General features: G+C 33.1%; 1 protein-coding gene across 1 annotated transcript; it reads left to right on the forward strand.

The window, feature by feature from the left end:
• Window positions 1-2130: 2130 nt before the first annotated feature.
• On the forward strand, window positions 2131-3346 carry LOC102512964 (GTP-binding nuclear protein Ran). Its single transcript, XM_032477590.1, has one exon. It carries the CDS (start codon window positions 2339-2341, stop codon window positions 2987-2989), a length of 651 nt encoding a protein of 216 aa, XP_032333481.1. The 5' UTR covers window positions 2131-2338; the 3' UTR covers window positions 2990-3346.
• Window positions 3347-27959: the final 24613 nt, after the last annotated feature.

Consider the following 27959-nt stretch of genomic DNA (forward strand, 5'->3'; position numbering starts at 1 on the left):
TGAAAACTTCCCAAACTTAAAGAAGGAATCAGATATCCAAGTACAGGAAGTTCAAAGGGCCCCAAACAGGAAGAATCCAAACAGACCCACACCAAGACATATCATAATCAAGATAGCCAGAGTCAAGGACAAAGAAATGACCTCAAAGGAAGCAAGAGAAAAGCAAAGAGTGAGTTACAAGGGAACCCCCATAAGGCTCTCAGCTGATTTCTCTACACAAACACTACAGGCCAGAAGGGAGTGGCAAGATATATTCAAAGTCCTGAATGAAAAAAGATGCAGCCTAGGATACTCCATCCAGCAAGGCTATTCATTAGAATAGAAGGAGAGATAAAGAACTTCACAGGCAAGCAAACACTAAAAGAGTTTAGCAACACTAAACCCATGCTAAAAGAAATATTGACAGGTCTAGTCTAAATAGAAAAGAAGCAGGATGCTACAAAAATGAGAAACTCATAACTGGAAAGGTGATAACTGCCATGAATTCCAAATAGAATAAACACAAAATTGTAAAAGAAGACATCTAAATCATTAAGAGTGGAAGAAGGAAGCAAGAAAATACAGAGTATTTTTTTTTTCTTTCTATATTAAATTTTGTGTTTTTGGTAGGATGAGTTTGAGATTACATTACTATCTGTTTAGTACAAACAGTTATAGTAATAGGTTAATAGAGTTACAAAAAAGGGTAACCACAAGCCAAAAACTTACAAGGGAGTCACAAAAACTAAATAAAATCCAAGATAATACAGAGGAAAATTTCCAAACCACAAAAGGAAGAAGAAAGGAACAAAGAGGAAATACCAAATCAACTGCAAAGATAAGTTCAAAATGGGAATAAAAAACACATCTGTCATTAATTACTGTAAATATTAATGGACTAAATGCTCCAGTCAAAAGACATAGAGTGGCAGACTGGATAATAAAGCAAGAACCTTCAATATGCTGCATACAAGAGACCCACTTTAGGGAGAAGGACACATATAGATTGAGAGTGAAAGGATGGAAAAGGATATTCCATGCAAATGGAAAAGCCAAAAAAGCAGGTGTAGCAGTACTGATTTCAGACAAAATAGACTTTAAAGCAAAGGTCATAAAGAAAGATAAAGAAGGACATTTTTTAATGATTAAAGGAGTGATAAAAGATGAGGATATTACACTTGTTAATATATATGCACCCAATATAGGAGCACCTAAATACATAAAACAATTACTAACAGAGATAAAGGGGGATATTGATGGGAATACAATCATAGTTGGAGATTTTAACACCACATTAACAACACTAGACAGATCTTCCAGATAGAAAATAAATAAAGCAACAGAGAAACTAAATAATACAATAGAAAAATTAGATTTCGTGGATATTTTCAGAGCATTACACCCATCAAAAATACGATATACATTCTTTTCAAGTGCACATGGAACATTTTCTAGGATTGATTATGTACTTGAGAACAAAAGAAACCTCAGCGATTTTAAGAAGATAGAAATTATCTCAAGCATCTTTACTGACCACAATGCCATGAAACTAGAAACCAACAACAGAGAAACAAAGAAGAAAAAAAGGAAAGCATGGAGATTAATCAATACGCTATTAAAAAACCAATGGGTCAATGAAGAAATCAAAGCTGATTAAAAAATACCTTGAGACAAATGAAAATGAAAGCACAACCACACAAAACTTATGGGACACAGCAAAGGCCATGCTAAGAGGGAAGTTTATAGCTATACAGGCCTTCCTCAAACAAGAAGAACAATCTCAAATAAACAATTTAACCCACCAACTAAAAGAACTAGAAAAAGAAGAACAAAAACCCCACAAGGCAGCAGAAGGAAGGAAATTATAAAGATCAGGGAGGAAATAAATACAATAGAGATTTTAAAAAAACACAGAAAAAAATCAATCAAACCAAAAGCTGGTTTTTTGAAAAAGTAAATAAAATCGACAAACCTCTGGCCAAACTCACAAAGAAGAAAAAAGAGAGAGCACAAATTACCAAAGTAAGAAAGGAAAATGAAGAAATTACAACAAATAAAATAGAAATACAGAATATCATACGGGAATATTATGAAAAGCTAAATGGAACCAAACTGGATAAACTAGAGGAGATGGACAAGTTTCTGGAAACATACAGTCCACCAAGACTGAATCAAGAAGAAACTGGAAGGTAGAGGTGCTGGGGCGGGGGCCGCGGGGCTGGCGGCTGGGGTGTCCCAGAGGCCGTGGCAGTGAGGAGTCAGCTTTGCGGGGTCCAGGGCTCTGGGCCGCGAGCTCTCCTTCCTCCCCGACCGCGGAGGCTGTGCACCAGCGCTGGGACCCGTGCTGCATAACATCCCGATGGCTGCCCAAGGAGAACCTCAAGTTCAGTTCAAACTTGTATTGGTGGGAGATGGTGGCACTGGAAAAACTACATTCGTGAAACATCATCTGACTGGTGAATTTGAGAAGAAGTATGTGCCTACCTTGGCTGTTGAGGTCCATCCCCTTGTGTTCCATACCAACAGAGGGCCTATTAAGTTCAACGTATGGGACACAGCTGGTCAGGAGAAATTTGGTGGACTGAGAGACAGCTATTATATCCAAGCTCCGTGTGCCATTATAATGTTTGATGTAACATCGAGAGTTACTTACAAGAATGTACCGAACTGGCATAGAGACCTGGTGCGAGTGTGTGAAAACATCCCCATTGTGTTGTGCGGCAACAAAGTGGATATAAAGGACAGAAAATTTAAGGCAAAGTCAATTGTCTTTCACCAAAAGAAGAATCTTCAGTACTATGACATTTCTGCCAAAAGTAACTACAACTTTGAAAAGCTCTTCCTCTGGCTTGCTAGAAAACTGGTCGGAGAGCCGAACTTGGAGTTCGTCGCCATGCCTGCTCTGGCCCTGCCAGAGGTGGTCATGGACCCAGCCCTGGCTGCACAGTATGAGCACGATCTAGAGGTTGTGCAGACAACTGCTCTCCCGGATGAAGATGATGACCTGTGAGAAAGTGAAGCTGGAGCCCAGTGTCAGAAGTCTAGTTTTATAGGCAACTGTCCTGTGATGTCAGTGGTGCAGCGTGTTTGCCACTTTATTATATAGCTAAGCAGAACATGTGCTTAATCTTTGGGATGCTGAAGGAGATGAATGGGCTTCGGAGTGAATGTGGCAGTTAAAAAAAAAAACAAGCTTCATTTTTTTGGACCAGCATATTTAGCTGTTTTCGAACGCAGTTGTTTCCTCCCTGAGTTTCAAATATAAGACTGCTACAGTCACATCACAATATTCAGTGGTGAAATCTTGTTTATTACTGTCATTCTCATTCCTTTTCATTTAGAATCAGAATAAAGTTGTATTTCAAATATCTAAAAAAAAAATATTTAAAAAAAAGAAGAAACTGACCACTTGAACAAATCGATCACTAGAAATGAAATCGAAATAGCAATAAAAAACCACCCTACAAATAAAAGTCCAGGACCAGACGGCTTCACGGGGGAATTCTACTAAACATACAAAGAAGAACTCATACCAGTCCTTCTCAAACTCTTCCAGAAGACTGAAAAGGAGGGAATACTCCCAAACTCATTCTATGAAGCCACCATCACCCTGATACCAAAACCAGGCAAAGACACTACAAAAAAAGAGAATTATAGGCCAATATCACTGATGAACATAGACGCCAAAATCCTCACTAAAATATTAGCAAATAGAATCCAACAACACAAAAAAGATTATACATCATGACCAAGTGGGGTTCATCCCAAGGACACAAGGGTGGTTCAATATATGCAAATCAATCAATGTAATACATCACATCAACAAGAGAAAAGACAAAAACCACGTGATCATCTCAATAGATGCAGAAAAAGCATTTGATAAAATTCAACACCCATTTATGATAAAAACTCTCGCCAAAGAGGGTATAGAGGGAACATATCTCAACATAATAAAAGCTATATATGACAAACCTACAGCCAGCATAGTACTCAACGGTGAAAAACTCAAAAGCTTCCCACTAAAATCTGGGACAAGACAAGGATGCCCACTATCACCACTCCTATTCAACATAGTCTTGGAAGTCCTAGCCACAGCAATCAGGCAAGAGAGAGAGATAAAACGGATCCAAATTGGAAAAGAAGAGGTAAAAGTGTCACTATATGCTGATGACATGATACTAAATATAGAAAACCCTAAAAGGTCCACACAAAAACTACTAGAGCTGATTGAAGAATTCAGCAAGGTAGCAGGTTACAAGATTAACGTTCAAAAATCAGTGGCATTTCTTTACACTAATGATGAATCAACAGAAAAAGAAAATAAAGAAACAATCCCCTTTAAAATAGCACCCAAAGTAATAAAATACCTAGGAATAAATCTAACCAAGGAGGTGAAAGAATTATACACAGAAAACTATAAACCACTGATGAAGAAAATTAAAGAAGACTTTAAAAGATGGAAAGATATCCCATGCTCTTGGATTGAAAGAATCAATATTGTTAAAATGGTCACACTGCCCAAGGCAATCTACAGATTTAATGCAATCCCTATCAAATTACCCAGGACATATTTCACAGAACTAGAACAAATCACAATAAAATTTATATGGAACCATCAAAGACCTAGAATTGCCAAAGTATTACTGAAGAGAAAGAAAGGGGCTGGAGGAATAACTCTCCCAGACTTCGGACAATACTATAGAGCTACAGTCATCAAGACAGCATGGTATTGGTACAAAAACAGACATATAGAGCAATGGAACAGAACAGAGAGCCCAGAAATGAACCCACAAACTTTTGGTCAACTCATCTTTGACAAAGGAGGCAAGATTATACAACGGAATAAAGACAGTCTCTTCAGCAAATGGTGCTGGGAAAACTGGACAGCAGCATGTAAACCAATGAAGCTAGAACACTCCCTTACACCATACACAAAAATAAACTCAAAAAGGATCAAAGACTTAAACATAAGACAAGATACAATAAACCTCCTAGAAGAAAATACAGGCAAAACATTATCTGACATACATCTCAAAAATGTTCTCCTAGAAAAGTCTACTCCAGCAATAGAAATAAAAGCAAGAATAAACAAATGGGACCCAGTGAAACTTATAAGCTTCTGCACAGCAAAGGAAACCATAAGTAAAACAAAAAGACAACCTACAGAATAGGAGAAAATTTTTGCAGATGAAACTGACAAAGGCTTGATATCCAGAATATATAAGCAGCTCATATGACTTAATAAGAAACAACCAAACAACCAAATCCAAAAATGGGCAGAAGACCTAAACAAGCAATTCTCTAAGGAAGACATACAAATGATCAATAGGCACATGAAAAAAAGCTCAATATCACTAATAATCAGAGAAATGCAAATCAAAACTACAATGAGGTATCAACTTGAACCAGCCAGAATGGCCATCATTCAAAAGTCCACAAATGACAAATGCTGGAGAGGCTGTGGAGAGAGGGGAACCCTCCTACACTGCTGGTGGGAATGCAGTTTGGTGCAGCCACTGTGGAAAACAGTGTGGAGATTCCTCAAAAGACTAGGAATAGACTTACCATATAACCCAGGAATCCCACTCTGGGCATATATCCAGAAGGGACCCTACTTCAAAATGACACCTGCACCCCAATGTTCATAGCAGCATTATTTACAATAGCCAAGACACAGAAACAGGCTAAATGTCCATCAACAGATAACCGGATAAAGAAGAAGTGGAATATCTATACAATGGAATACTACTCAGCCATAAAAGCCAACAACAAAACGCCATTTGCAGCAACATGGATGCTCCTGGAGAATGTCATTCTAAGTGAAGTAAGCCAGAAAGAGAAAGAAAAATACCGTATGAGATCGCTCATATGTGGAATCTCAAAAACAGAAACAAAAACAGACAAAGCATAAATATGAAACAGAAATAGACTCATAGACATAGAATACAAACTTGTGGTTACCCAGGGGGTGAAGGGTGGGAAGAGACAGATGGGAATTCAAAATTGTAGAATAGGTAAACAAGATTATACTGGGAAATATACACAAGATCTTATGGTAGCTCACAGAGAAAAAAATGTGACAATGAATATATATATATGTTCATGTATAACTGAAAAATTGTGCTCTACACTGGAATTTTTGACACAACATTGTAAAATGATTATAAATCAATAAAAAATGTTTAAAAAATATGCTATGAATTCATGTAAAACATAACTAAATCTAAAGTAGCTTGTCATTTGGGAGATCTGTATACTCTAACAGATTCTAAGTTAATATAGTAATCAGTAGCAGCTATTTTTTTATTTGCTAGTGAAACAGATATCTTGTTTTAGAGGGGTAGTATAATTTTAACTCAGCATTTAAGAATAAGTAGAAATTACACAGTAAAGGGAGAAAAGAATATCAGGGTGTAGTATGAAAATAAGAATAAATACGTTGTGCTTAGAATGTTTAGAGAGGTATTATATGATGATATTATAATATATTAAAGTAATAGGTTGGTAAATATTATCAAAAATATAATCTTACACTGTTTTTCTTAATATTATAGTGAAAGGCAAGCTTTTCTTTGATAAGAATAACAATCAGGTTTGTGTTCTAATATGATCATGAAAAGGATATACTGGAGGTGAGATAAAGTTAGGAAGTATGAGCCTAGGTAGTGGCAAAGGAGAGCAGAAACAGATACTTTAGGACTTGATAATCACCTGATATGGAGATGATACAAATGGCTAGAGGAATAGAGAGAATGAGGCCATGTTTTACAGTTTAGTAATGAGTAAATGATGACATTATTAGCATAATTAGAAAACTGAAAAGAGGTGCAAGCTTACGGGAATCAGAGAAGATATGATTTCAACTTTAACTGTGTTGACTTTAAAGCTATAAATAAAAATTTGAATCTTAGGAGAAAGCTGAGATGTAAAGTTACAGAGTTTGAAAGGTGACTGGAAAACAAAGACATTGATTGTGTCTATAAAATGAAGAATAGTCTTTATGGATAGAGTTTAGATGCCACTATTATTTGTAGTCACTTACATTTACTTACTAATACTAAAGACAACTAAGTCTGCAAATACAACAATGGTATGTTCATTTGACTCCTAGAATGTAAACATTTCTTTAAGATCCATATTATTAAAGTGTCCTCAGCAAGCTCTAGTAACACATTTCCATGCTTATGTTTAACCACATGGCTTAAAATCAATTAATGGGAGACTCTAAAAATACACTGAGTGAGGAAAAATTATGTATTAAAGCTCTTAGACACCACAGAAGACCAAGGTAGTCTTAGTTGCTTATTATCTTTTAACAAAGACATTTTGTCTTTAGAAATTTTGATTAAATTTGACTGAAACTTCTTAAGTGAAAGATTTAGTGTTTCTTCCAATATCAGAAGGTTTATTTATTTATTTATGTTTAGAGTGGCAGGGGGTTGTTTCTGCAGGGTACCTCTTTTTCAAATCAGTCTTGATGAATTCTTTGAACCTGTGCCTGTTTTATTTTCCACATTTCTTCATTCTATTAGATCCCAATTTTTCCCTTTTATAAAGAGTAGTAGCATAAGACTTGCTGTGAGGTAATTATCTACCGATTTTTTGACATAACAGAACTAACATCACATTGCTAGACATGCAGCATAGTAACATTACTAGTATCATTAATTCATAGTCTTAAAAATTCCTTTGTCATTTCTTTCCTCAAAAGTTTTACGCAACTCATTCCTTCATGTAAAATCCTGGCCTACTGCACACTTTTAGTTCATCTTCTATCATCCCAGGCTTGCTAAATAAATCACAGCTACTCACCCAAAATCATATTCATCATATTTGTATATTAGCCCCCCAAAATACATTTTATCTACTTTTTTTTGTCTCATCTCAGTCTTTTAGGATATACTCAGCCTCAAGTTCACACCAAATAGATCCACTAAAATACATCCAAAAAAGACAAATTTTCTCCCTGAGAAAATCTGGAAGTGACTTCTTAAAAATAACAATCAGTTCTAATACTATAAATTATCCATCAATTTCATCATGTGGCAAATTATAGTGAATAAAAATTCTTTCAATCTATAAAATTGTATTAGGTATTTTTCCCTTTGAATAAGCTCCAAAATGAAAACAAAATAAAACATGGGCCACTTAAATGATTCATTGTGTGGGAATGAAGTATATTGCAAGAAGCATTCTCTAAGCAAATGGTAACAAAAATATAAAAGTGGTTATCTCCTTCCAAGAAAAAATTCTAGGTTCCTTAAAATTGCAATAAATGATAAAAATATTTTGGAGTTGTGACAGAGACGCTCATTTAGGGAATAACACACAAACAGAAATTATCTCTTAGAAAGCATAGAGCCCAAGAATAGAGCAGATGTGAGAAATGGTGAAGAAGAATGCACTGAAAAGGGAATAATCTTGCCTAAAATGAGTAGTGCTATTGCACACTGAAGGTGTTGTGGCTTAACGTTGTCTCATCCACTTGAAGTATTTTGTGGTAGAAGGAATCAGGATTCTATCCTAACACAATACTATTTCATCCAGGAAAGATGGGGACGTCATGGATGAGCTTCCTCAGTACAAAAATGTTCTGCACCTTGGACAATCTTGTCAATCTATCAAAGAAAAAGAAAACTAAAGAAGACAAAATTGATGAAGACCAAAAGCTCTAGAGGGAAATATAACTCTACAAACCCATAGGAAAAGGTCTTCTAAAAAAAAAAAAAAAAAAAAAAAAAAAAAGAGGGAACCCATTCTTAAAGGAGAGCAGCTCTAAACATGAAGCCCAAATAGAAATGGAGTGTCTGAAAACCATTTTCTTAAAAGGAGATATCCATGCCAAAATCTCTTAGGATTAGAGGAGATCTTAACTGTCTCTCTGATGCGGTTATAACTTGCTTTGCCTTGGCAGAATAGAGGGCTGGGATATAAAATAAAGGAAAAATGCACTAAGCTATTCATAAATTTTAAGGCCAATTAAGACTTTCTATTATGTAACATTTACATTATTTTTCACTCTTAAGTATCACAGAGGAGATACTCTGGGCAGGGATTCATGCATATGTTTAGGGTCACACTGAGCTATTGCTTTATCCAGCACTTAAGTAGAGGAGATAGTCCACTGAAGAATGGAGAAAGGGAGACACTTTGGGGAGTGAAGTGTAAGTTCAAATACATGTAAGAATGAAACCATACAGATTCGATGACAGCAGCGGTACCAGACACTTTTAAAGGGGAAGAGTAATGGTTTGCTTAGTTGTTTATGACATACTTGCTCTCATCTGAAGACATTTTTAATGGGACTTCAACTATTTCCTTACTTGAAACCTACAGTGGCTAAATCAATGAGATCAAAAAGTGTATTTTTACTTTATAGTTTACATGCATATGCAATCACTACATATCTAAAAAGTCCAGAAATCTGCATAGGTCCCACTGAACCTTCGCTTGGATACAAGTTTGTACAACCAGAGGGTAAAATACAACTTTGTTGGATAAGAATAACTTATGAGGAAAGAATACTTAATAGGGTTCCTGTATGGAAACAATTCCCAGAGCAAACACAGAGGTAGGAATCATTTATGTTCCCACCAAGCTAGAGTGGAGAACCCTCACCGATTTTACAGAATTAGGTAGAGACTACAGAAGGCCACATGAAAAAGTGGGGATAAATTATCTCTAAGATGAAGACTACATTTGATCTCCCCAAAAGAAAACATTTCAAAATTTGTGAAATGTAGCTAAGTAAGTGTTTAGAAGGAAATTTATAGCATTTAAAGCTTAAATTAGAAAATAATCATCTAAAGATGACTGATCTAAACTTTCACCTTAGGAAACTACTAAATAAACGTATTTTAACTACAAAGAAATCAAAGAAGTAGAAAATACAATTCAGTAGGAAAAAAAAAAAATCCATGACATCAGGAAGTTGATTCTTAGAAAAGATCAATAAAACTGATAAATCTCTAGTCATATTAATCTGGAGAGAATTTTTAAAAAACACAAAATTTAAAAATCAGCAATGAAATAAGAGACATAAACATAGATTCTACAGATATGTAAGAATAAATAAGGGAAGGGGGATTTGAGAGGGGCATATAGAAACTTTTGGGGATGATGCATTTGTTCTGATTACTGCAAATATTTCACACATGTATACATGTGCTACAAAATTTATCAAATTGTAAACATAATATGTATAGCTTATTTTATGTCAATGACATCACAATACAGATGTTAGCAGTTTTAGTTATTATTATATATAAAAAATTACTGGACATATGTTGTGGTATGTGTGTATATGCATTCACATGTGTATGTGAGTTGTGTTTGTCAATAAATATAAATTGTGGTTTCACTAAGAATTACTTGTAGCATTTACTTATGAAAATCATCAACATAATAAATACTGTAGCATATATATGATTAAGATTTTAAGTTTATCTTCAGCAAATAAAAATTTTATAACTGCATATAGCTGTTGCAGGGAGTAATTTGTATTTATTATGCATTATATGACACAATGCTCATTTAATTAATGAAACATACTTTGATGTATATATTTTTATTATTTGATTTTATAATTAAGAATTCTGAGACTTAGAAAAGTGAAGCAATTAATTGTATGAGTAGTTACACATAGCAGGTAAATTTTAGCAACTAAGTCTGGTTGACTCTGGGCTTGCATCTTTATCTAGCAGACTATACTGCCATTACTGCCATGGTAGGTGCCTGCAGTTGGGGATTTTAGCTGCGGTTGTAACATGTGGGGAGAAATTAAAACCATGGAATATTAATGGAAATTGATCACATTTAAAAAACATTTACAGAATGTCTGCTATATTCCATATATTGTGCTAGACCAGAGAACCCTGAAACATGTTTTCATCTGGTAAGGCACAGAGTGATAAAATGTCTAATACACATATGTACAAAATCTTTGTTATTACTTTATTAGTAAATATAATTAGAAGTCCATGTTTGGGCTCAATAGTATGAGGAAGCTTGATTTAATTTTCTCTTGTTGCTGGGTTTTTTTTTTTTTTTTTTGGTTGCCCATTTTCACTGCACATGTTTTATTTAAAATTAGTTGATGTATAAATGTATCTATAATAAAAAGGCTTCATTTCTTTTGTATATTGCTGTTTTTACCTCTTGGTACTTATAAATTCCATCATAGTTGTGATGGTCATTTATTTATGAATGTAGTTTCTACACTGTCCTCTGATTTCTGCTGTTTCTCCTCTTCCATACAGAGAACTCACCAGAGGGTAAAAGCATGCTTGAATCAGAGGAAGCATTTTTCAAAGTCAGTCTCTGAAGTCTGCGTAAACCTGTCTTAGGATGAACACTAAAATGGAGATCCCTGGCTATCCTCAAACGGACTGAATCAGAATCTCTTCAATGGCCAAGGAAACTGCATTTTACCAACCTCTGCAGGTAATCCTACAGAGAGTTCAGGTCAGAGAATTGGACTCAGAAACCAAAAACTACTAATATCAAAATCCACTGTTATGAACAACTCTCTTATTTCTAAAAGCTACTTCCATGATGGTAGCTTTTACATCTTGTTTCTAGAAATGTCTTCTTGCTTTCTTTTTTAATATTTATATCATCTAGATGTAACCCAGTCACTTTCCAGTATGCTAACACAGTCTAATGGTTTTTGTCACTGCCCAGAAATAAAAAGCATTGTCATTCAGTTATGGGTTATTTTTAAAGGCCAAGAGAAAACAAATAAGTTTATTCTCTGAAATCAAGCATTTCCCTTCATCACCAGCCCTCCCCTCTAAAAGGACTTTTCTTTGTGAAATTTCACAACTGTGACAGAGAGCCATGAGATCTCAGATTCACTTTGAACAAGAAACTTTTCCTGCAGCTCTAATTAAAAGGAAGCTTCAGATCTACAAATTAACAGTTTTAGTATGCTATTCCTGGTGATTAACTGCTTCATTTTAACAGGCATTCACTGTTAGCACTGAAATTGTTAATTTTAACGGCTTGATTTTTAAATTCCAAGAGGAGTAAAACTAGTTCAAAATGATTCCTATAATCTTTACCATTGGTCTAACAATCTTTATTTAGAAAATCTTCTTGAATAACCTTATTCTCCTTTCAAGAAATTTATCTCTTTTACCTAGAATAGAATACTTAGAAACAACCCCTTTCTCTCTCTTTTTCTTTTTTTAGCTATACCTCAAAACTACCTTTGTGTGTTACTATGCCTCTGAAGACTGGGTGAGAAGAAAATGTTTTAATGAAAATCTCCTTTTAAAATCAAACATTTATATATATATTTAACATATTGCAGTTTTTAGAAATAAACTTTAAAAATTAAGCTACAATATAACAAATTTATAACAGTAGATACAAGAACATGTGATAAATCAAATTTCTCATAAAATCTAAAATAAATATGTAAGGCCACATTTACAGAAGCTGACTCCTGACTTACAGAGTTTTGCTTGTTCATCTGTATCCCAAGAAGACACAGAGTTCCTGATTATCAAGGATAATATCAAATCCACAGGCAATCCAAAAAATTCCCTGTAGTCTCTAGTTTTAAAGATTTCTTTAAAGAAATCCTTTTTCAAAGCTGCTAATCAGCAGCTAGAGTGACTGATTAAAAATGCATCTCAGATAATTGTATCTTATGAATTCATATCAAATGTCACTTTCTAGCATCCAATCTTTCCCATTTTAATGTTTCTGTCATTTTTAACCTATTTCCCCCCATATCCTACAGGAAACCCAATCTCATTCATTTCTGGCCTATTCTTTCTGTTTACCCTTTCTGTTCACTTCTTTATTAAAAAAAAAAGATCAAATAGAAACATATTTACATATTTGATACATACTATAATATACATATATATGTTTATACATATATTATACATATTTATACCTTAAATACTATATATACATATATTTTCTTATTTCTTTCTTATGAAAAATATAGCCATATAGATATCCTTTCACCTTTTGCATTCTTCCTCCTAAGAATATGTATCTTGAAAATCCCTTTGTATCAGTTCACAGACCTATGCCTTAAATTTTTATATAGTTGCATTGCATTTTGTTTTGTGTACTAGAGTTGATTCAATTACTTTTCTATGTATGGTCATTCATTTCATTTTCAATCTTTTGCAATTACAAATAATGCTGTAATCGGTTACCTTTTGCATACATATGTGGAAGTATATATTCAGAGTAAATTCAAAAAGTGAAAATGTAGAATCAAAAGTAAATGTATGAGAGAGTCCTTGTACTCTGCAACTACTGTAACAGAAAATTACTAATTTTAGTGACTTTATCAGGAATTTACTAATACGCATTTTAACTTTTGCCAAAGCGGTATCTTATAAATATATCCCTACAGTGTTTATTTACATATCCAACTATGACTAAGATTAAACATTTTTTCATATGTTATATAAATATATAGTGAATGGTTTGTTAATGTCTTTGCCCATTTTTTTCTGTTGGAAAGGTCTATTTCTCCTCACCATGTAAATGTTCTTCATATAGTAATGATATTAGCTCTTTCACATGATATATACTGCCAAAAATTTCCCCTAGTCTTTCTATTTCCTTTTGCCTTACTTGTCTGTGGTTTTTGCTATGGAAGCTTTCAAAGAAATATTTTTATACAGTCAAATTTGTCAGTCTTTTCATTCATTGCATCTGGATTTTGAGTCATAAAAAGCCATCTTCTACATCTATGTCATCAAATAATTCATCCATGTTTTCTTCTAGCATTGGCATAATTTCATTACTAATATTATTTTACCTTTAGATCCCTGATACATTTAAAGTTTATTCTTTTGTATGATATGAGGTACAGATCTAATTTCATTTTTTTTCAGTGGCTAACCATTTGCCACGGTTCTAGTTGTATTTTTGGTTTTTTATTTGTTTGTTTTTTAAGTTCATCTTTGCCCCAGTGACTTGAGATGTCAACTTCATTATATATTAATTATCTGTATGTACTTGCGTTTATTTGTGGACTTCTTATTCAGTTCTACTCTTTTCCGTCTACTCAGGCACAAGTAACATACTGTTTGAATGACGGAGGTTTTATTGCATATTTTAATGTTTGGGAGGCTAGTACACTACCACAGCTTTTTGTTTTTAGCATTTTCATGACTATTCTTGAAGGTTAGTTTTTCTATGTAAATTTTAGTATCAAATTCTCTAGTCTGATTGAAAAATCAAACTTGTTAGTATTTTAATTTGGATTGAATTCAATTTATAATTAACATAAGGATGACTGCATTTATCTCCGTGTCTTTCAATCATGTTTTGTCATAACTTTTTTGCACTCTTACTATTAAGTTTATCTTGAAATACTTAATATTTTGTACTGCTCTTATAGATTTATGATTGAACTCTAAAGTGGGGGACAGTTTTGTGGGACTGAGCCTCTAACCTTTGGGGTCTGCATTAATTGGTAATTAGCGACAGAATGAATTAAATTGCAGGATACCCAGCTGATGTCTGCTAAGAGATGAAGAATTTCTTGGTGTGAAAGCCCCACATATTCGGTCTCAGAAGCGTTATGTGAGTAGACAAATATAGATTTTCTTTTACTCATATACATGGCAAGTCTAAAAAGCTTTGTAGTGCTTCATTTTTAAGGATGAATACGAAGCACAGACCAAAATTCACGTTGAAAAAGCCTCACATAAACATGACAATAACAAAAATAAATGAAACGATGCAAAAACAATGGGGGCAGAAGAATTTTGCAAATAATTATCATTAAAATTCTCATCAAGACAGGAAGATATTGTATCCATGCAATAAGAACAGAAGTTATTGCGAAGGAACAAACAGAGAGTAAACTATAGCCTTGGAAATTTTAAGTAAGTAATTTTAATTTTAAGCAGAAGTATAAAAACTTAATGAAAAGCTCAAACTGTGTAGCTAAGAAATAATCCTAAAGTGGACTACCAGAAAGGTAAGGGCTGCAAAACATAGCAGAAAAGTAAAATTCAGTCATTGCAGGGAGCACAATTTCTGATTAATTGGCACTAGAGAAGGAGAAAACAATGGACCTGTTAAGAGGTAAATTATCCTAGGAAAGAAAATTCCATACTTAAACACCGTGGGTTTTCAAAATAGAGAACCATTAAAATGAATGAACTTTCAGGACACTGTAGAAAAAGATATCTTTAAAAATTTCAGAGAGACATTGGATTCATTGCTTTTGGTTGCTTTGTTTTGTTTTGTTTGAGTAAAAGGAAATGAGATTATTATGCAACACTGGTGCTCTTGTGACTGCTCTGTATATATATATATGGGTTCAATTTCAGGTAGTTCTTACTGTTTGCAGTCCCATGAAGATCCCTCAAATACCTATTACTGCTGTGTCCTTTGCCACCTTTGCTCCTAGAATAAGAATTTGAAGCTGCGGGTGTGTCCTGAGTACCATTAACACGTACATATTAAGCTTCCCAAACACAATAGCAAATGTATGGGAACATATGGCATTGTGATGGAAGGTGGGCTTAGATATGAATCTCTGCCCCAATTCTTGCTGGGCCAATTACTTTCACAAATTTCAGAATAACAATACTTCCCTTGCTTTAACTCAGAGATCTCTCAAAAGAACTGATGACTATGAAAGCATTGTAACAGAATTCTATATAAATATTATTATTCAAATAATATAGCAGATATTAATTCATCTTAAAAATATCTTCCCCTTAAAAGATCAATCCACAATAGATAAGGCAAGGGACTGCCCTTCCTAAATCACCCTCTTCCCAAACCAGAAGATAATATTTATACATATGATGCTTTATCAGCCTGAGTTATTAGGAAATTGTTTGAGTCATCACACTGATTGTTCTTGCATTTTCCATTGTTTTCTGTTCTGTTAACCATTTTGGTAAAATTTGGTTATGCTGGTGCTTCCTTTTTGATGCTATATATACCCCTACCCACACTGAGAGGATTTTATCTCATTGTCCCTGACAAGCACTAATATTATGCCTCTTCTTCACTTTGCCAAATTCTGACCCATTAAAAACAATGAAAAAGGGAAACACTGTAACATTTTGTTAAGATGAGTCGATTCTAATATTGGAAATGATTTTATGTTAGATAACAGAAAGGCTATATATTGGCCTCTGCCCCCAGTTCTTGGCACAGAGCCTCTGAAACCCTTGAAATTTCCTAAGTGATAACACTAGGAGCATCTTTTGCTCTTTTGAGTGACTCTGGGTGGGCTTCTGAATGGCTCCTGAATGAGGACTCGTCATCAGAAAGACCAAGCCATGATAAGAAGCTGGGAATTTTCAGCCCCACCCCCCATTCTCCAGAGAGGGGAGAGAGGCTGGAAATGGAGTTAACAGTTGATCATTCCTAATTAAGGAGCCTCCATAAAATCTCAAAAAGCATGGTGTTTGGAGAACTTGCAGGTTAGTAGAAGTATCCACACCAGGAGGATGAGGCACTCCAACTCCATGGGAACCGAATCTCTATCCTTCCAGACCTTGCCTTATGCATCTCTTTCTCTGGCTGTTCATCTGTATTCTTTATCATATCCCTTAATAAACTGGTAAACATAACTAAGTGCTTCCCTGAATTCTGTGAGCCTCTCTAACAAATTAATGAAACACAAGAAGGGGTTACTGGAACCTTGTCAGAACTGCCGATCTATATAGCTGGTTGGTCAGAAGTGCAGGTAACAACCTGGACTTTTGACTGGTGTCTGAAGGGATTGGGGGTAGCATTGGGGGAGGAAAAATTTGTGGTACTGAGTCCTTAACATGTGTAATCTGATGCTAACTCCAGGTGGATAGAGTCAGAAGTGAGTTAAATTCTTGGACACTCTGCTGCTGACACAGAATTTCTCATTGTGGGGAAAAACCTCCACACTTGTGGAGACCAGAAGTGTCAGAAGTGAAGTGTTCTGTGTGCTCAGGAAAGGAGACAGACAGAGAAGAAATGCACAATGGGGAAGAACTAGGTTTTCCCCTACATAGGAAGGAAAAAGACTGGGTTGTTTTCTATTACATTTTGTTGGTAGTCTATCCATAAGCCAAAAATATCCTGACACTCTTACAAAAGATTCAATATAATACAGCTTTAATTTCCAGAATATCTCAACACTGTCACTGGTTTGGACCTGTGAAGTAGACTTTGGCAGCCTGGGTGTTTATTTTCTTTTTCTCACTATGGAACTTATTTCTGTATAGTTGAGGACAGTTTCTGTTTTTGATGGTTACATTTACTTGGTCAATAATTATCAGTGTTACTTTTGAAAGTGAATGTCTCATATATTGTATTGGCACTTTCTACACAACAGTGTTGACATATACCTGATCTAATAAATTAGCATAAGCATACAGCAGGCATATCTGTCAATAAAATGAATTCATACTGTAAGGTATGGGCTGACATAATTTTTGTGGAAATTATCATGTATTATATTTTTAATAGTTAAAACATTAAGCCTAAATATTTTCTGATTTTCTTATAGAAATAATCCTGATCTATACTAGAAATTGCCATTCAATGCGGAAGAAGGAAAGAGTCACAGGAAAATGAAAGAAACAGAACAGGAATATCTTTACAATGAGTAAAATAATCTTATATATTTGACCCAGTTAGGTACAGAAAATTATGACTCTACATACCTTACTCAAGTTAAGTTCAAATGATATTTGTTCTTCCTTCTGTGAAAACTGAAGTCCATTCTTCCAGAGTCAGTCCTCCAAAAACTATTCAAATGATCAAAGCATCAAACACAAAGAAAATCTTACATTAGCACTATAAATATATAAAAGCATAATAAACATTAATATGGCTAAGAGTTTACTGCTAGTTATAGGACAGCTGGGGCAAGACTAAAGGCCATAATTTAGAGTTGACTTGTAACTCTCTTTCATGAGAAAGTAAGTCAATATTCCTATCAGAAAGCAAGTACTCAAGAGTAGGGGTTTGGTCTGTTTTGTTCACTACTGCACCTCCAGTGCCCAGAATACTACATAAACATAGTAATCACTCAATTAATAATTGTTGATTTACTAAATCACTTACTAAATAAATAAAATACTTGGATTAATAAGTGAAATTCATGGATTACAGATCAAAACAATAGCAGAATTTACCAAGTACGCTATAATTTGGAAGATCAAGACTGAAGTCTGATTGAGTTAAAAGTGAGGGCTTTTTCATTTGCACCCCCTTTCAGTGGGGGTTAACAACACTATACCTGACCTATACCTGAAATTGAAAGCCAATTATAACTCCATTGAACCCAAAGTCCTTGAGTTACAGAGTCCCTGTAAATGCAGCTTTTTCACTCTGAATGGCTGCATTTTGGATTTTCCCAATGGAGCATAATCTGGAGCATAGTCCTCTGTTAATGGAGCAGGCATTCTTCAGTTAAAGAGGCAAAAGCACTAGGGAGAATGCCAGTCTCAGACACAGTGGGACCCAGCACAGATCCCAGGTCACACAGAAAGGTAAACATGGAAAGCTGGTCACTGACTCAGCAGTTTAGACTATCAGATAAATAACACAGTACATTTTAATAGTATGAGATTTTCACTCTCAAGGAAATGGATGACAACATAGACAATAAGACCTGAAAGATTAAATAATGAGCCAGCATACCAATATGATAGGGACGTATCAGATTTACAGACATATGTACTTGTATGCATTTTTTATGCATATATGCAGGGTTCTTAGAAATCCTTTTCCTTCTTCCTATACTTGCAAATACTTGATTAGGTAAGGTATTTCTTTTCTTCAAACCTCAATGGTTTACTGATAAATTTCTGTAGTGAAAACTGTTCTGTGCTGGTTTAAAAACAAAGCTATATAGCCTGTTCTTGGTGTCTGGGAGCCTGTGTCTGAGAGAAAGCAATTTAAAATTAAGAGTCTAGCAAACCACTTTTGGGAATTGACTTTACTTCACATTACTTCATATGTCTGATAAAATATGATGAAACAAATAATTCTAAAGCATAAGTATTGCATTGGCAAAGTAACATTGTTTGAGTCAGGTTCATGAATCTACTTGGTAAATCAGGGATCCATCATTTTACATATGTGCCCTCCAAATTATGAGCCATTTAATATGTAAGCATATTAGTGCAAATGGGACTAAATGGCAAGGGGCTTTCGAAGCGGAAAGTCTGTTTGAAAGAAATGTATTTTATGTGATATAGGTGAACTATTTTTAATGTGACAAATGGCCTGACATGAAAATATGGCTTTTTCTGTGGACATGAATGCAAAATTGGAGGTGCTGTGAAGTTCACCAATAAGCATCTGTAACTATATTGCTGAAACTTTCTAAATATTTCCCATGTCAATTTTTATATTTTTTCCTTTATTGTCCAAATTCATCACTCTGACAAGAGTCAAATAACTTTCTTTATCACTGTCTTTCCAATCTCAAGCAATATATGCATTTGGAAAAGTCAGTCATCCTCACAGATCTATATTCTTAAAAAAAAAAAATCTTCTTTCACAATGAGGTTGACATTCCCAGTACGGATTTCGTAACTACTGTGTAATCTCTGCAACTCTTCCCTGTGAGTACCAAAGGAGATGTTCATTTATAAGCAATCTTCAAAATGAACAAGCGTTAGGTTAAATAATAACTTATGTAGATAATTATGGCAAAGTAGTGAATTCTTTTGAGAGCTTGACCTGAAAGTGAGAATAATTTAACTTTGTAAATGCATTTAGAAACATACACACACACACACACACACACACACAAAGTTACACACATACTCTCTCTTTTAAATAGATTCTCAGAAATCACCAAGACCTATTTAAACAACTCAGTATATCCATGACAACTCAGGAAATAATGGAGTCATTTGAGTATTATTTCTTTAAAAAAAATTTTAACTCAATGACCCTTAAGGAGTCTTGTCCAACTGCAGAAAGAAATCAATCAGAAAATAAGGATAGAACTAATTGAACTACATACACACTAAAATTTAAGATGGCTTATTCTGTCAAGAAACTATAACTAGGTTTTATTTTGAGTTTTTTTTTCACTGTGACAATTGTCCAGCACTCCTGTGAAACAATACACACACTCTGTGTTCAAAGTCAAAAAAAGACTCAAGGAAATTATAACCACATAGGCCAGATTCAAGGAAACATCTATAACTAACTCTGAAGCCTTATAAAACTGATTCATAGCAAAAGAAGAGCAAGCAATTGGAGTTGGTATGATTCATTCACCAGTTTAATTCCTTTTGTGAAGATAAAACTATTCCTTTCCATTACCATGCTTTTTAATCGTAAATATAGACCATTTAAATTCAGTAAGTATTTACTGTGTTTATCACTTATCAGGTATTGCTCCTGGAGCTGGTGATACATTAGTGAAGCAAACAGATAAAAGATATCAGCCCTTGTGAAATTTTATATTTTCACAAAAGGAGGCAAACAATAAAAAAATACATTGAACATAGTGAAAATGGACGTGCCAATGGCTTGGTGCAGTGTTGAATCCACTTTTAAACATAGGTATGATTAGGTTACTATCACATTGCTAAATTCACTTATTAGTTCTAGTAGAATTATTATTATTGTTGTTGTTGTTGTTATTATTATTATTGTTGGTTTTGTTAGGATTTTCTATGTAAACAATGCTGTTATACATGAATGAAGACAATTTTACTTCTTCCTCCTTAATAGTTATACCTTTTATTTCATCTCCTTCTTTATTGCACTGGCTAGAGCCTCCATTATGAGGCTGATTAGAAATGATCAAGAGTGGTTATCCTTGCCTTGTTCTTGTAAGGGATAAAGTTTCAATATTTCACCGTTAACTAACTTGTTGACTCTGTTTTCTGAAGTTTCCCCTCTATATCTGGAAAACAATCATGCCATTTTCTGAACTTTGTTACATCATTCTTATGCATCTAGTATGTTAAATTCAAATATTAAACCAACTTTGCATTCCTAAGGTAAATCCACTTGATCATTATGTTCTTTATTTGTATGTGTTTCTGAGTTCTGTTTACCAATACCCTGTTAACAAATTGTGGATCCATGTACATCAGGGATGTTGGTCTCTAATTTTCTTTTCTTGTAATATATTTGCTAGATTTTAGTGTCATGGTTGTGTTTGATTCACAAAAACAGGTTGAAAATTCCTTTTATATTTTTGTAAGAGTTTTTGTGAGATTGGTACTATTTCTTAGAAGTTTGAGAGAATTCACCAATGAAATTATATGACTTTGTAATATTATTTATTTAAAGTTTTCATAATGAATTCAATTTTTAAATTACATACAGGAACATATGTCTTTTTATTACTTTTTATTTCTCCTCCCCTCTAGGGCTTAGGCATTAGCTAAGTTTCCAAAGTCCTAAATTGGATTGTCTGAGAGAAAAGAAAAAAGAGAGATATAGAAATCATTTTGCTGGTTAGGGGCATACTCTGTGGTAACCTTGACCTTGGATCTCTACTGCCCACCAGCAATTGGAAATAGTTTCTTGGAGAACTAGTTCTAAAATCCCAGGAGATGAGTCTAATCAGCCCAGCATGGCTTTACAAGTGGAATTCTAAACTTACTTTACAAAACTAATTTTAATCACTAGGGTATTGCAGTATTTTGGTTATTCAAGACATACAGAAGACTAGATAATAAGTTTGCTTTCTGTAAAGAAGGGACTCAAGGGAGCTACAAGAGGTAAGACAGACTCTCACAGACATTTTAATATTTATCTATGACTTATCTTAAAAAATTCAGCATATTTAAAACAATGAACCAAGGAAAACAAGCCATCCTAATGGAGATTTAGGTCATAATAGCTGAGGAACTTCACGGAAAATAATCAAACAAGGCTCAACCACATCATGTGCTTTCTGCCTGCCTCTTGGGTCTTACTCAAAGCTGGCAGTGCAGTTTTTCTCTTCCAGGCTTGACCCACTTGTGCATGGTGCTGATAATTATTTCAGTCTAAATTCAGTATTTTAAAAAGCCTCCCACATTTTGCATAGTGCTGCATAAGGCAGTTATTAAAAGAGATACGAGTTTAAGTATAAACTTTTTACGAGGAATCAAACATTATGACAAAATATCTGTGTTTGAAGCCTGCACTTAAGCTGTCTAGGGGATCCATCATTTGAAGTGTATGGCCCTTTTCTTTTCTTGGATTAGCTACTAAGCCAGGAAAAAGCTATGTACTATATTGATTTTTCTTGCAAAACTAGCAAAAATCATTTCTTATAGAGAGTCATTTATTTTTAAATGGGGCAGAACAGTTGTTGCAAAAGGCAAAAATTGACTTTGAAAAATGAATAAATGAAAGAAAAAGAATTAAAACTTCCAAAAGCACAGAACTTAAACTGCAATTCAGAAACTAAATTTTCCAAGTAAGTAATTAAAAAATTATCTACATAGCCCCATATAGTCTTTTAAAATCAATATGCTCCTAATTCAACAGATTTATAAGAACACTGAAAAAGGCTTATTTTATGTTAGTCGAAGTTATTTTGTTTATAACTCAGTGATTATAAATATTACATAAGAATATAGAGCTGTACCAATAAAATCTAGAGAGAAAAAACATGATACCCATTATTGAGGTAGCAACATAGTGAGTCAAGTAATGCATATTAAAATTGATTATGGGTTATTGGCCAAAAGTTCAATAATTTCATTAATTTAATCCTTTGCTGTTAGGAAAAACTATGCTAAATATTGCAAAATACTCCAACTTAGGAAAGTGTCATTAACTCAAAAGTTATCCACATGATGATTATTAGAAAAAAGCTACTTTATGAATCCTGAGACATTTTAATTAAATCCTTTGAAAAGTAGAAATGAGGGATATAAATAATTTAGTAGTAGGTAGATGAACCAAGATAAAGTCTATGAAAAAAAAGAATGAAATACGGTTATTAAGAGTTGTGTTCTTGACTGACAGGGACAGTCAACACTAAAAGCTGATTAGTGCTTTTAAAATTAATAAAACATATTCCCTAAAAACACTAACAAAGGGAATATAAGTGCATGCTTCATTGTCCATCATTCCATAAAATTATTTTTGGGAAAAATAACAATTATGTATATAGTGCTATTTATACATATATGTATGTGTATGTGTGTGTGTGTGTGTGTGTGTGTGTGTATACACATGTAGGATACATAAAATTAAGATTGAAATTCTATATTCAAAAAGTTAAGATATATGTCAAGAAAAAAATAAAATCTCTACTAGCCTACAAAAGCTCTTAGATACATTTTTTAGGATAATAACTAATAAACTATTATTTAAGTAATAGTTATAAAATTCCACAATTTTAGAAGTTAAGGCTGTAAAACTTTCATGAAATCCATAATTTCTATGACATACTTATTATTCCAGATGGTAACATATGAACATTTCCCCAAAATTAGTAAAATTATGAAAATATAGGCAAAATTGTACAAATTTGCAAATAAAGAACTTCCATTCTCAGGTTTTTCGTTTTATAAAATATCTTAATGTAAAAATAAAACAAAGTCAGCAATAAATTAAAATTATAGTCATGACCAAAGAAATTTTATTAAACTTTTGAAAAATAATTTTTATTAAGAAAGGTAGTAATATAGCTTATATAGCTATACTTCATAAGAGAAATAATGGTCTTTATAGAGGCTGGACAAACTTCCTGATTAAAAAGCAAAACAAAAACAAATGAAATAAATTGTACTAAACCAGAAATGGAAAGTTCTTAAACAAAATGAAAGTTATCCTTAAAAAGATCCAACTAAGCTCTTGATAATGAATCAATAGGAATCTTTCTGTTGAACCAGGATCTAGGAAACATTAAAACCCATATAATGATGACTATGGAGGAAAAAAGAGAGATTTTGTTTACTACAGGGAAAAGTATAATATTATCAATCTATAGATAATATAATTTTTTACTTAGAAAACTCAAGAGGATCAACTGAAAGCAAGTTAGAAATATGATAAAATTAAGTAAGACACATACTACAAAGAGGTGAATAAAGCAACAAACAAAATGCTGAAAAATAATATTTTATGTATGGGTATTAGTTATTTTATATAGTTATAATAATTTAAGGAATAGATCATCAGTGTAAGAATAAGGATACATATAACTTCAATAGAAAAGAATTCCCTCCCCAAATGCATGGTATTTTAAAACATAGTAAATACTAAAATTATCACTTCAAATCAGTGAATAAGTCTGGACTATATTTTCAATCAATAGTTGAGAAAATGAATTAATGATTAGGCAAAATAAAGTGATAGTCTTATTGACACCATATAATGCATTTTCTTGGTTTACTAAGTTTTTTTATGTAGAAGTGTAAAAAATTAATCCATGAAATATGTATAAGAAATACAGTTTTTATTCATTTACTATCAAACTAGTTAAAGATTTTGACATTAAAAAAACTATAAATAACATATTTCATATTTTAAAATATATTTTATAGACTTGAAGAGACATAATTTAAAAAAATTGTATCCAAAATACCAAAATCAATTAGATGGCAGTGGAAAGTGGGTATTTTTTTTCACAAATTAGTGGATAATAGCCTTAGAAAATAAAGCAAAGGATATGTTTGCCAGTTCGCAAAATAACTTTTTAAAGAGCCCATTATTTGCTAAAAAAAGAGACATTAAAATATGCTGGCACTGTTCACCTATCAATTTGCAAAGATAAAAAGTAATGAAAGCCAATGTTTTCAAAGTGTGTGAAACCAGTACTCTCACATTCTGTTTTGTCAGAGACTATAATTGTTAATTTATACATTTATCTTACATATTCCTCTCATAAATCCTACCTCTAAAATAGTAATATCCTCATTTTAGATGAAGAGAAACTGGATTTGGTAGAGTTTAAATGACCTGCTCATGGTCACACAGAAAACTGCAGAACAACATTAGGCTCATACCTAAGTCTGAAGTCCTTACTTTTCCATATGCTTCCCCTGATTCCCATATTGGTTCTCTTAATGAAAGCACAAAAGATGCAAAAATAAAATGGTAGGGGTTTCTAATCTGAACTCCTAACCATAAACTTTTCTACTTCTCCTTCATTCTAAAATTTTCTTTAGAAAAATTAAAATAACAAATTTTTAAAAAGGGAGTAAATTCATCACGTGGAAAAACCATGAAGAATGCCACCAGCTGATCAGAACCATGAGGAATTTCTGGAACCTATGACAGCTAATTAGATTTAATCAAAATCCTATGGAACTGAAGAGTCTCCAACATGATAGAAATGAAATTGGGAATTAAATGAAATAAATACAATAAAGTAAAATAGTGAGTTTAAGAAGAAAAGCAGGATATCTTCAGGACTAAAGGTAGCAGGGAATGGGAGAGGAAACAGGGTCCACAGAGAGTCATCAGCTTAAGGGTACACGTCCAAAACAGATTAATCCTACATGTATCTACTAGATGTTAAAACATTGAGCACAGCGTTTCAAATTAAAGTGGGAATCCTGACTCAAATCACTTCCTGAGGTTCTGCAGAGTAGACAAATGTTAGGTCCAGAGTTAAACAACAGCTACCACAAAAGACTGAGAGTTCCTTCACTCCCCAAAACCAGCTAATCTGACACCCTGAAGACTATTCCTTTGGCCATATATTATATACTTGCCCCTTAACTTTGAAACCACAAGAATGGGGACCAGAATACCTCTTACAGAGTAGCCCTCACTGAGATTGAACCAGAGTATTTCATGTGATCTTGGGGAAATAAGCGCAAACAATGAACATTGATCAATATAGATCTTTACTTTTAAACATGGTACCACAACAAAGGATCACGAAGTATTTGAGGAAATCAGAATCATGAAAAGGAGAGAGAACCAATCACAAAAAAAGAGAAAAATTAGTATACGAAATAAGACTGTATATTAAAGAAATAAAAGATAAATGCATGGAATTAAAATCCATTGATATTATTGAAAGGTTGTGATACCCACAAAATTAAAGATTACTGTTATACAAAAATGAAACAATAAGAGCATTGAAAATTAAAAATTATAGAGGTGACATTTTAAGAGCAAATAGATAATAAACAAAAAAATTGAACAGGTTGACTATTAGAATAAACATAGCCAAAGACTTAATTCTTTGCTTTGGTACATGGAATCAATAGATTATCTCATAACATAGTGTGAAAGATAAAGGGATAAGAACACTATGACAGCATGAGAAGTTGGACAATCTGTTTAAAAGGAGTTGTAGAACAAATGAATAAAGGAAATGGAGAAGAGAAACTAGAAAAATAAGTAATTTTCCTGAGCTGAATAAAACCTCAAGCATGGATGGTTGTGTTCAAGGAGACCTAGTGACCCAGTATAGACATTTAAGAATTTCAAAGTTAGAAAGCTTCATAATAGCTTACTACAAAGAAAGCAGGCAAAAAAGGTGCCTATTGTCAAAGGAATTAGAATTAGACTGGCATCAGATTTACATTTTGTAACTCAGGGTTTTTGGGAAAAATAGAGAAATATTTTTAATGTCCAAAAGAAAAATTATAAATGTAAAATTTAACATACTTCAAAAATATTCACTTTTAGAGGCAAGAAAAGTACATTTTCCAACTTACAGGATGGTGAGAAAGTCTTTCAGAAACAGTGAATGATTTACTCAAAAATATATATCTTTTTAAGTTGAGGTCAAGAACCATTGAACTCATAAAATTTTTAAAAACAAGGTTGATCAAAGAAGCTAGCAAAAATTAAAGTTACATATATAAGAGGGTTGAGAGTGTGAGTATAAGCCTTAAGATAATCAATAAAATTTATATCTATAAAAGTAGAAGCATATTGAAAATATAATTAAAAACGAGAAATTAAAACTCCAGAAGACTTCAACAAAATATGGGTTATTGGAAGGAAATGGAGAAAATGACAGCTTGCAGAAAGTATTTTTATTTGGAAGGAAATGTTATAGTTGCTGATTGGTTCACCATGTTGATAGAGAAATATGTTTAAATACTAAACAAATGTTTAATATAAATTTTACATAAATAATTATGGAGTCACCATATTAGCACTGGATCACCAACCTTAAGATTTTTTTTTAATATGTGAAAAAAATAAAGATCTGTCTTTTAAAATTACTTATTGCTATATGCAGTGGAATCTTGTTCTGACCAATGTACCTTCTACTTGAGTGAAAAAAATAAACTTACCATGGTTTTTTTTTAAACACTTGAGATTTTAGTTTCAAGCATCTATTTATTTTTTACAATTACCTTGCTAAAATGTATCCTTAATAATACTTCAATATCCATTGTCTTTGTATTTCTGAAGATGATACATATTTTCTCCCTCACTATTAATGATAGTTTAGTTATCATTATTTCTGTAAGTGTATAAAATTTTAAGTCAAAAATTTTTTTTTTAACCACAGTACTTTGAAGACAATGTCTAAATTCAATGTAGCAAATAGTAAAGTTAAGGTCAATTATGATTTCCGTTATTTAAATAGTCTGTTACTTCTCATTAGGAAGTTTTCATTAATTTTCTCTTTCACTTCAGAGTTCTAAAATTTTGCTATGATATGTGTAAGAGTAATCTTTGATTATTTATCTGGCTTGAGACTTATGTGTCTTTCTATTTGAGAATTATGGCTTTTAAATAACACATTCTTTTTTTAAAATTTATCTTTTATTTTTGGTAAGAACATTTAAGTTCTACTCTCAGCAGATTTCAATTATGTAATACAGTGCTATTAATTATAATTGATAGCTATAAATAATACATTTTTATGATATTTATGTTGGGAGAGGGATAACCAATTCACCCAATTATTCTTGAACTGGAATTGCATAATCTATATTTTCAACAAGTAGATAGGTGTCATAAAACTTCCATCTGAAAAGTGCTGCAGTTTGACTTTTGTCCCAATGTAACTTGAGTTGATGTGACAAGCAGCCCAAATGTATAAACATAGAAATTCTGGATAATACAACAATTTTCAAAAGAAATAACTTCCTTAA

The sequence above is a fragment of the Camelus ferus genome, chromosome 4 (assembly GCF_009834535.1).
Source record: "Camelus ferus isolate YT-003-E chromosome 4, BCGSAC_Cfer_1.0, whole genome shotgun sequence".
NCBI classification, from domain to species: Eukaryota; Metazoa; Chordata; class Mammalia; order Artiodactyla; family Camelidae; genus Camelus; species Camelus ferus.